This window comes from Emydura macquarii, unplaced genomic scaffold (assembly GCF_026122565.2).
Source record: "Emydura macquarii macquarii isolate MOO-44397 ecotype Brisbane River unplaced genomic scaffold, CSIRO-AGI_Emac_v2 contig_2199, whole genome shotgun sequence".
Taxonomy (NCBI): domain Eukaryota; kingdom Metazoa; phylum Chordata; order Testudines; family Chelidae; genus Emydura; species Emydura macquarii.
The window spans coordinates 669,707-681,728 of NW_027132336.1; the positions used below are offsets into that span (position 1 = coordinate 669,707).

General features: G+C 41.7%; 1 protein-coding gene across 2 annotated transcripts in view; it reads left to right on the forward strand.

Annotated features, from left to right (window-relative positions):
* Nucleotides 1–12,022, forward strand: part of TRMT44 (tRNA methyltransferase 44 homolog) — a 31,539-nt gene that overhangs the window by 3,638 nt on the left and 15,879 nt on the right. Inside the window, exons 2-4 of one of the 2 annotated variants that reach the window (XM_067558877.1) lie at nucleotides 2,122–2,239; nucleotides 3,831–4,050; nucleotides 9,881–9,949. In XM_067558877.1, coding sequence (XP_067414978.1) covers nucleotides 2,122–2,239; nucleotides 3,831–4,050; nucleotides 9,881–9,949 — 407 coding nt within the window. The remainder of the gene's footprint in view (nucleotides 1–2,121; nucleotides 2,240–3,830; nucleotides 4,051–9,880; nucleotides 9,950–12,022) is intronic. The other variant, XM_067558878.1, reaches the window with a different exon arrangement.

The following is a 12,022-nucleotide window of genomic DNA, read 5'->3' on the forward strand; positions in this document are numbered from 1 at the left end:
AAAGCTAAAAAGTGACAAACATTTTAAGTGCTTATATACAAATGCTAGAAATCTAAATACTAAGATGGGTGAACTTGAGTGCCTCATATTAAATGAGGATATTGATATAATAGGAATCACAGAAATTTGGTGGAATGAGAATAAACAAGGGGACCCAGTAAATCCAGGGTACAAAATATATGGGAAGGACTGACTAGGTCGTACTGGTGAGGGAGTGGCACTGTATGTGAAAGAAAGCATAGAGTCAAATGAAGTAAAAATATTAAATGAACCAAACTGTACCGTAGAATCTCTATGTATAGTAATTCCATGGGTGATTAATAAGAATATAGCAATAGGGATATATTACTGACCATCTGACCAGGATGGCTGTGACTGTGAAATGTTCAGGGATATTAGAGAAGCTATAAAAATAAAAAACTCAATAATAATGGGGGATTTCAGCTATCTTTATATTGACTGGCTACCTGTCATCTCAGCACGGGATGCAAAGATAAAGTTTCTTGACACCTTAAATGACTGCTTCTTGGAGCAGCTAGTCCTGGAACCCAGAAGAGGAGAGGCGATTCTTGACTTAGTCCTCAGTGGAGCACAGGATTTGGTCCAAGAGATGAATATACCTGAACTGCTTGATAACAGTGACTATAACATAATAAAATTTAACATCCATGGGGGAACAGGTGGGAGAGAAACACCAAGGCAGCCCACCATGGTAGCATTTAATTTCAGAAAGGGGAACTACACAAAAATGAGGAAATTAGTTAAACAGAATTAAAGGGTACTGTGCAAAAAGTAAAATCTCTGGAAACTTTTTGAAGACACCATAACAGAAGCTTAATTTAAATATATACCCCAAATTAAAAAACATGGTAAGAGGACCAAAAAATATCACTGTGGCTAAACAACTAAGTAAAAGAAACAGAGGTAAAAAGGCATCCTTTAAAAAGTGGAAGTTAAAGCCTATTGAGGAAAATAGAAAGGAGCATAAACTGTGGCAAGTGAAGTGTAAAAATATAATTAGGAAGGCCAAAAAGGAATTTGAGGAACAACTAGCCAAAGACTCAAAAAGGAACAGCAAAAAATGTAAGTACATCAGAAGCAGGAAGCCGGCTAAACAGCCAGTGGGGCCACTGAATGATTGAGATGCTAAAGGAGCACTCAATGAAGATAAGGCCATTGTGGATTCTTTGCATGAATTCTTTGCATGGGTCTTCACGGCTGAGGATGTGAGAAAGGTTCATGTTTGAGAATCTTTCATTTTAGGTGATAAATCTTGAGGAACTCTCCCAGATTGAGGTGTCATTAGGGGAGGTTTTGGAACAAATTGATAAATTAAACAGTAATAAGTCACCAGGACCAGATGGTATTCACACAAGAGTTCTGAAGGAACTCAAATGTGAAATTGCTGAACTCCTAACTGTGGTATGTAACCTATCATTTAAATCAGCTTCTGTACCAAATGACTGGAGGATCGCTAATGTGACGCCAATTTTTAAAAAAGGCTCCAGAGGTAATTACAGTATTTGTAAGATCAGGGCATTAGGTCAGAGGCTAAAAAGTAGATTGAAATGAGAGGGGAGAGCTCTCATTGCCCTTACTGCTCTTTTGCATTACAACAGCTATGTACCACCCTGGGTAGTTGTATCTCCCTTAGTCTGGAATGTACTTTTCAGGCTTCCAGTTTTAAAGAGACAGTGAGTAGCAGTGTTGTGGTGGTAAATGACTTTCAGTAATAGATACTGGCCAAATATTTATCACTATATGATCCCTTGGAATTCAACTAACATGTTTTAAAGTTAAGCACACATGTAAGTCTTTGAAGGCTCAGGGCCTTAGAAATGCTGCAAAACATCTTGCAACCATATGCAGAATATTGCAAACTGAATAAAGAATCAGCCGTTTTAGATGATACAACTGTTTCTTACACTACACCTCTCCTGAGCATTAGGGAGTGTGGGTTCCTTTTTTCTGCATCTAAATATAGCTGGCTTCACTGAGTTGTGCTACGGTATAAACAACAAAATATTTGCTTCTTATTTTGCATGGCTTAGAATTGCACACTTTTCTAAACAACATAATAGTTTGAACCAGTAACATTCCTCAGTTTACAAATCTTTTCAGATACCTTTAATGGGACTGTGACCTTTCTACCACTGGAGGAAAGTAATGAAGGAAAATATCAGGTTAAGAAGTGCAACATTTACCAAATTCGACTTGCACACACTAAAGAGGATGAATGGTGAGTGCTGGGGAGGGAAAGTGGAAGAGAGAGGGGAAGCAAACCTCTGCATGGCCTCTTCTATATTGTGTCTGGATGATTTTGTTTGTGTTATATAGGGCCTGATTAATGTGATAAAGCATCCGTTGTTCCTTATTTAAGCTGTGATCGCCCTATGGCAGGATGTGCACACCTGAATCCATTCACTTGGTATAAAATTGTTTGCTCACTGTTCTCAGAGACCTGAACTGAGTGCATTCTTCTTAGTTACGGCTTGATCCTGCTCCTTTGAAGGCAATGGGAATTTCACATTAACTCTAATGGGGGAAGGATCAAGCCTTCAGATCCTATTGATTGAATCATACTATGGATCACAGTTTCATCTTACTGTAATAGAAAAGTAACGTTTTTCATTTACTCAATTCTGCTTTCTTTTCACAATTGTTAGGTGACAATACTGAAGTGGAATTAGCTAGATATTAAATATTTCTCAGTTAATAATTGAAAAATTCCAAATTTGTAGCTGTACAACTAAACCTGTTCCAGTTTTGCATGGAAGGACTTGTGTGTTTGCAGTATCAGGGTCAAAGTTGGAGATTTCTCCAAGTTGGGACATGGTACATTAAAATCATGAAAATTAGACCCGGGGAATGCCAGATTGATTGCCCAACCCACAATCCTGCAAGGTGCTGAGCACTCTAGTCCTGATCCAGCAAAATATTTATGCAGACACTTAGCTTTTAAGTGTGTGAAAAGCCCCGCTGACTATTCACATGCTTAAAGTTAAGCATGTGTTTAGGTGCTTTGCTGGATCAGGACCAGAGAGCTGGGCCATCTTGCAACGTCCAGTCCCTAGTCTATCCCTGGGCCAATGCTGCAGTGTTATGTACAGTGCACCCACGTGCAATGTCTGGTTTAGCTTTAAATATCTTAGCCAATAGGAATTCTACCACATCACCTGGGAGACTCTTCTATTGCCTGACAGAATTCATTGTTAAGACTTTTTTCCTTCTACTCTCTCTATTTTCTATTATTTTCATGTGTTACCTATTTGTTTCTTGTTCTATCCTTTGAACCACCCTGAATATCTCATTTTCCTCTTATATCTTTATACCCTTAACATTATGCAATTATTTGATCAAATCCCCTGTTTAGTCCCCAACCCTGCCCACAGCTATGTGATTAACATGATGCACATGAATAGTCCCGTTGAAGCCAATGGGGGAACTCATGTGAGTAAAGTTATGTGGGCACTTAAGTGTTTGCAGGATTGGTGTCTTAGTCTCCATATTGTCAAGCCATAAATATCAATTCTTCTGATCTTTCCTGGTAAGTCAGTTCCTTTCTCCAACACACACAGTGAGTTTTTCAAAAGCTCACAGCACTGATCTGCCTCCGCTCCAGATGAAGTCAGTGGAGGCCACTGACTACAATGGGGGAGAAGTTAGGCCAATGCTGAGTGCTTTTGAAAATCCCGCCCTATGATATATGCAAAAGATAAATGTAATAAAGCTTATGTTTAAAATGGCTTCTGTTTTTTTCTCTTGAGCTAACCTTTTCATTTAATCATTGAAATACACTGTATTTATTTGGATTTCTTATATTTTTGAAGGTCTGTGTCTATTTTAACTTCTTCTCCAGAAAACTGGGTTGCAGATGGAATTGTATACCCCAAAATAACATGGCTTGGAAATGAACTGTTGTCTAAACTGGCTAAATGGTCCACAGAGGAGAAGCAGAGTGAGTTTAAAAGTACACTTTCACTCATTTCTGTGGCTAAATACAGCCAGGTTTATCAAGAACTAAAAGAAAAATACAAAGAAATGGTAAAGGTAAGCATGTCAATAAAATCCAGGGTCACATTCTCTCATAGTGTTTTCTGCTTCCTACTGATACTGTGGTCTTAGTTCAAAGAGAAGAAGTCTCTTTGAAATTCAATACATTAATATTTATTCTTGACTTTAAAATTTCCTGTATATGTGAAGAGAGTTCAATGTTATTTCATAGTAGTGGTGTTTGATTTGAGTCAAATTGAAATATGCAGTTGTAATTCGTATCTAGAAGAAAATGATGAGTAAAATAGAGGTGCAGGGCCAGAACTGTTTTGAAGTAGTTTCCGTCAACCCGCATGTGTGTTGTGCATTGTCTCCATGTGCATGCGAGGTCTTATGGGACTGCGTGGGTCGATGTCCCCCAGTTCCCTCTTACTGCCACATGGCCAGAGTCAGAACACTCCTCCTCTTCAACTTCTGAGCTGCATAGCAGAAAAAAAAAGTTTTAGTAGTTAGTAGTTATTCGTTTTAATAGTTGTCAATAGTTTGTAGGAAATCGTAGTTAGTCTAGAATCAGATGGTTCTCTCGGGGGCATTCTACCCGTTCCAGGGCATTATGTCCCATTAAGCTGGGTTTAAGAACTGCGTTACATGCCCATGATCATTTTTGGTAAGTGATGACCATCAATGCTGCCTGTACTGTCTAGAGGAGTCTCATGTTGTTGCCCAGTGCTCCATCTGCTGCTCCTTCCCCGTTGAAACTCACGAGGTGAGAGAACTCAGGCAACATAAACACCTCATGGAGCAGGCAATGTGTCTGCATGCGCCCCCAGAGGTGGCACCGATGGATGCACTGGTGGTGAGTGCGTCCTCTGCCAGGGAGACACCAGTGGTACTGATGGTGTAGGCCAAGTCCCATCTTGCACACAAGAAGTACAGTCGTGGGCACAAGGGCGGATCCCTGAGAGGAACCACCTCTAAGTGCAGTGTTACCTAGCCGAGCCGGGTGAGAAGTTGCATGTGGAAACAGTAACACGTGCGTCAAAAAGATCCAAAGCAGAATGCAAGACCAAACATCACGCCAAGCCGGCACCAATTACTAACTTGACCACTGATGAACCATTGGAACCCCTGGCTCCATCCATTCTGCCAGGTCTGTCTAGCTTATTACTCCTGATAACGTGTGTATTCCTGGTACCATGTGCACTCCAGGTCGCCTATCGCTCCTGACACCCACAGCAGAATTGCTCCTGCTGCTCGAGGGCTCCCCACAGTAGCACAGATTTTCTGGCATCATGCCTCCATCTCTGGTGGAAGAGCCGCAGCCACTATATCACTCATTTACAAGACAACTTGGAAAACCACAAAAAGTATCCACACCACTGGTTCCACCCTCTCCAACAGCGCTGCCCTTTCCAGAACAACAATCAGATTCAGATTGATCATCAGAACTGGGCTCGGCCTTCTCCCCGGTGCATTCATATAGCCCACAACAAATATACGCATCAACATATGCACCGCCAGTGGAGCAGTGGTTTATATACCCCCGTGGCCCTCCAACACAGAGACCAACAACCCTATTGGTATGGCTGGGACCCCTATTATGACCACCCCATCCTCAGCACAGACCTCCATTGGAGTATACTGCCCCTCCCTCAGTTTATAACAAACCACATGGCTCCATTATGCCCCTGGCACTGTCGGTACTGCCAGAACCATTGGAAGCACTGATTCCAACTGGGGCATTGTAGTCTCTGGATGAAGTGCTCCCCTCTTCCCCCTCATCACTTTCCCTACTGGATGGCCATGGTCAATATCAAGACCTCCTATGATAGATGGCAGCTGCCCTCAATTCCTGGCAGAGAATGTCACACATCCCCAGGATGAGTTCCTGGACATCTTGCAACCAGTGGGTCCTTTGTGTTGCACTACCAATCCACAACACAATCCTCCAACCCACACAAGCAATTTGGCATGTCCTGGCATCTTGCACCCCAACACCTAGGCAGGGAGAGAGACGTTACTTTGTTCCAACTAAAGGTACAGACTCACCCTAACCCACATCTTCTATACCTTATGGCCTGGTATTTGGATGGGGCTTGCAGATAGACAATGCATACTCTGCACCAGTACAGAGTGTATTCACACTTAGTTGTCACCCCATGATCAGGACTTGCTACCAAGCCAAATGGAAACACTTCACGCAATGGGCATCCGACAAGCATCACTCCATAAACACCGTGTCCATACCGACCATTCTGGACTATCTCAGGCCTCACCCTCTCCTCTATTCGAGTACACCTGGCGGCGATCAGTGCCTTCCTCCTGCCTGTAGATGGCTTCTTTGCCTTCAACCATCCCACCACTACTTGGTTCCTCTGTGGCCTCCTTAAAACCTTCCCTTCAATCAGGAAACCTATCCACCCCGCTTCCCCCTTCCCCGGGACCTTAATCTTGTCCTTTCAGCCCTCACTGAATTGCCCTTTGAGCCGCTGGCTCACTCACCTACCTGTTTATGAAGGTGATCTTTTTAGTGGCCATATCTTTGGTCAGTGAACTGGCAGACCCACCCTTCATGGTATTCCACAGAGACAAGGTCTCCCTATGACTCCACCCCAAGTTTCTCCCCAAAGTGGCCTTACCGTTACATGTCAACCAAGTCATCCGTCTCCCAACCTTTTATCTAAGCCACATACTTCCAACAGGGAACCCATAGTATACTCCCTCGACATCCATCATGCGCTGGCCTTTTATCTCCAGTGCACCCATACTTTCTGAGCATCACCTAGACTTTCTCACAATAGCAGAAAACTGCCAAGGCCATGTCTTCCCAGCGCCTCTCCAAATTGATTGCCCACTGCATCACCGAGTGTTACTCCCTTTCATGAGTCGCTCTGCCACCAGTCATCACCGCTCCTTCCACAAGAGCACAGGCCACCTCATCTGCCGTCCTCGCAGACATCCCATGTCAGGACATTTGCAAAGCAGCAACGTTCACCGCTCATTACACCATAGCCTACTCAGCAGCAACTGATCGGGCAGTGGGCAGCGCAGTCTTACAAACTCTCACGTGTTGAGACCTCATGCCCACTTCCAAACTGAATACTGGTCGCTATGCTATCCACATATGGAATCCACATAGGGACCAGCACACGAAGAAGAAATGAAGAGGTTACTTACTGTAACTGATGGTTCTTCAAGATGTGTGGTCCCTATCTGATTTCCAATCCCATCCCCCATCCTCTCTGCTACATGCTCAGTGCCTGTTGGTAAGAGGGAACTGAGGGAGTGTCAACCCGCGCGGTCCCATAAGACCTTGGACACAACATGTGGATGATGCACAATGCACACACGATTCAATGGAAACGGCTTCAAAACAGTTCCAGCTCTGGCACATTGCATGCATGCGTATCCACATATGGAATTCAGATAGGGACCACACATCTCGAAGAACCATAAGTTAGAGTAATTAACCTCTCCTTTTTTTGTTCTATCCCAAATCCTTTGCTTCCAGAGCCTTTCTCTTTCTTCCCATGGTTTTGCACAGGTGTTACTGCAGCCCTAGAAATCAGAAGACAGGTACGATGTGGCTGCATCCTGTAGGGATCTAATTCACATTAGTTCCTGGCTCCCCAAGTAGCTCTCTTTTTGTGAGCTACAGGACACCTTCTCTCTCACTTAGGGCCTGATTCAAAGCCAACTGAAATCAATGGGAGTCTTTCCATTGACTTCAGTAGACTTTTAATCAGGTTTTCTGCACTGGAGCCTGATTCTGTGAGGTGCAGAGTGCCCTCAATTCCCATGAAGTTAGAAGACATCACCCAACACTTTGAAAGATTAGGCTACGAGTCAGCCATCCCTAGGATCAGTCAGTACAGAATTAGTGGATGCAGTCTTCTGGGACATATGAGTCCCATGAACTGTGTCCATGATTGTGCACTACCAAAGAGTTAGCTAATCCTTTTATGAACAATTAATGTAAAATTGTTACAGGGATATTTGTGACGTTCCCCTGGTGCAATCTGGGCTGGTGATTTGATGTGTCACCCCAATCCACCACTCTTGGAGCCCGTCTTACTTTGCTCTGCTGTGAGAACCCCCACTCCTGGGCTGTTCATGCACAACCTCCAGTATGAAAGCAGCTCCCAACTAAGTGAGTGAGTGAGTGCTTCTAGCCAGCCACTCTGGATTATGCAACAGAATGACCCCAGCCAACAACCCCAGTCCCAGATGAGACCATAAGAACCTCCATCTTAAATGTTCAGTTATGCCCACTGAACAATATAAATTCATATAAGCTCATCAGTTTAACAAAGAAACTGATATGCACCAGCCTTGTTGTTCCAAGTGGAGTCTCCAACACACTTCAAACCAAACATACTGCTTTAGGTAAAACAAATTTATTAACTACAGAAAGATTTTAAGTGATTATAAGTCAAAGCATAACAAGTCAAATTTGGTCAAGATAAACACAAGCATAATGCATTCTAAACTAAACTTAATACTTTCAGCAACCTTACAAACTTAGGGGATTCTCATCACAGCCTGGCTGGTTGCCCTTCAGCCAGGCCCTCCCCTTTGGTCAGCACTCCAGTTGCTTGTTGGTGTTTGTAGATGGAGATGGAAGAGAGAGAGAGCATGGCAAATGTCTCCTCTTTTTATAATGTTTCTTCTCCCCTCTGGGGCTTTGTTCCCCGCCCTCCTGGTCAGGTGACAAACAATGTTCTTATATGGACTGATTCATGTCCAGAGTCAGTGAGCATTACCTCATCATGGTTCCAAGCTGTCCAAAGGAAGGGAGGTGACTCACTCGAGTCCAGTTGATCCTCCCTTGATGCCCAGGCCAGTCCTTTGTTCCTAGAATGCTGAGCTGGGTTTGTCCTAAACACGCCTTGGTGAGGTGCAAACTGCCCCTCTGTTCCTGGAGGGCTTTGCCTGGATATGTTTCAAGGCAAGACGTTTCATGAGGACACGTCTTTGGGAATGTTACGTAGTGAAGCCTCATAACTGTACATATGAACATTACAACAAACATGTTCCTATAACAATAACGATCAGTACATCATGAGAATTCCAAAGGCATCTGACATGACATACTTTGCATTAGACAACGCACCATTACACTATAAGGGTGACCATGGGGGTGCAGGCCGTCACAATATTATCTTCCCCATGGGAGAAATAGCTGTATAAATAACCACACAAGACCAGGCTTCCTCTTAAGGCCTTTTACTCATTAGATCTGGGTTCGGTTCACAGCTTTGCAGTAGGCAAATCACTTAGTCTTTCTGTGCCTCATTTCCCCATCTGTAAATGGGGTATAATACTTATTTTCTCCAACCTTTTGTCTGCCTTTTTCTACTTAGATTGTAAGCTCTTCAAGATTTCATTATGCTAGATTTATTCCCTGCTGTGATCTACTGGCACTGCTATAATACAAATCATTACACTTAATAAACTTCCCAATGGTAGCTATATCGATTAAAAATGGATGTGAATTTTCCTGAGTCACATAATAAGCAATCAGTGTGCCCACAGTGTATTGGAGAACATGTGCTGGGCTTTTGTTCAGTGTGACTTGTGCATAACTGGTCCCAGAGACCTACTCTGACTGAATGACTGCCGATGTTCTCTATCCTATTGTGTGTATACCAATTAGTTTACTGTGTGACTCTCAAAAATTTACACAGTCTTTTATTCATACTCCTATCATGGGATACGTGTTTTTTTGTTTGTTTGTTTGTTTTTTAATTTATTGAAAAGCTAGAATTCCATAATGTTCAGTAACAGGTTAAAGATGTGATGATTGGCAAGGGCAGTCTAGTTGAGCATGTTCTTTAAAGAGAGGCCGTTAAAATGACAATGCAGTTTTACCTCTGTTTATCTGAAGGTATGGCCTGAAGTAACAGATCCTGAAAAATTTGTATATGAAGATGTTGCCATTGCTACTTATCTGCTGGTAAGTGACTGCTCAACCTAAATACAATTTAAATTATAGAAAATCTCTGAAAAACAACCATTTTTTAGTGTACTATTTATTTTTAAAATGTAAGGCCAATAATGTTGTACATTGTGAATAGAAGGACCAAGAGCTCCATAGATTTTACAGGTCTAAAAAAAAAATCTGTTTACAAAAAGAGATGGGATATACAACTGCCACTCTAATGCTCTCAAACGTAGCTTTAAAAGAACCTTGAGTATGTGTCTGTTGCTTTTTTCAAACTGTGATTGAAAGGGTCTATAAAATGGCAATAGAGCCAAGGGATTTAAATATGACGGGTGATTATGAAAGTTATGACTATGTATCATGGAAAGGAAAAGGCTTAGGGAGTACTTAATATGATCAAGGATGTAGTGAAAACTGCTTAGTCCCTTTATTATGCTGTTCCATAATACGAAAAAGGAGACATTTGACAACATTAATAGCAAGTAAATTTCAAGCAAATAAAAAGGATTACTTTGTAAAGCGTGAGGTCAGCATTTGCGATTCCCTGTCACACAGGAGGTCATTGAATTAAATAGACTAGCAGGATTTTAGAAAAGACTAGATTAGGAGAGCTGGGGTGGCAAAAATAGAATAGTGGTTAGAGCAATAGACTTGGAGTCATGAAGTCTGGATTGTATTCCCATTTCTGCCAACGACGTTCTATCTAATCTGCCATGAGTTACTTCAGCTGAGATTTTCAAAGCAGTCTGGGGAAGATACAGGTGTTTTTGAAAATTTCACCCTTAAATCCCATTTTCAAAAGAAACTCAGGGCCTGATTTTTAAAGGTATTTAGCCATCTAAAGGTACAAATTGGTGCACAGTTGGATTTATCTGCATTTTTAGGCACCTAAATACCTTTGAAAATCTGGCCTTAAATTACTTAGGTGCTTTTGAAAATGAGTATTAGGGTCCTTCAGTCACTGAGGCATTTTTTAATGTTTTCTGAAGAGGTCTAAATGCCCTAGACTGCTCTGAAAAATCTCAGTCATAATCTCTGTCTGATTCAGGTTCTCCATTTGTAAAATAAAATATTGGTGAAGATACTCTCCTATGGATAGTGCTTTATAATGCAATCCTATTGCTTACAATTTTATGGTCAAAGATAACATTTGTAGAAGGATACCAGTAGTAGGGAGAATACAGTCACATTCTTCTGGGGTAGGATGATCACATCTTGCGGAACATTCTTTAAGAATTTTTTTTTGTTTTTAAATATACTTTATGACAATGGCTGTAAGTTTAACCTATTGTGTTTCTAGAGATAATATATGTCCTATGAAGTGACAGTAATTGTTTTAATAACAATTGTTAAAATGATTCAGTTATTGGTTACAAAAGGTACTGTGACATTACCCAGCGTACAATCTGGACTGTTGAACAGCTCTGTCCCCTCAATTCTCCAATCTGAGTGCCTTTTACACTGCTTTGCTCTGAAAGCAAGCACTCCTGGTCTGCTTTCAGAGACTCCAGCATGTAAATTACTCCCAGCTGTACTATATGAATCCTATAATCAGTTACTCCTGAATTATACTGGACAGCAATACCAGCAAATTCCTGGTCCCAGACTTATCCCCAGAAATGGGTGTCTTGTACTGTTCTGCTCTCTCCTTCTGGGCAATACAAGCTCATAGAAAGTCCATTATTTTATTAATAGAAAATGATATGCACAAATCCTGTTATCTCAAAGAGAGTCTCCCAAACATGGTGGAATCTCCATCTTTAGAGGTTTTTAAGCTGCAACTTGACAAAGCCCTGGCTGGGATGATTTAGCTGAGGTTAGTCCTGCTTTGAGCAGGGGGTTGGACTCGATGACCTCCTGAGGTCCTTTCCAACTCTAATATTCTATGATTCTATTATTTCAGTTCAAACACACTGGTTTAGATAAAACAATAAATGAAGTTTATTAACTACAGAAATAAAAATTGTAAGTGTTTACAAGTAATGAGGCATAAAAGTCAGAGTTGGTTACAAAGAAATAAAAGGTAAAACACAACCAATACCAACTTAAGCTAAATGTATAGAAAGCAAAAAGTCTCTCTCACCG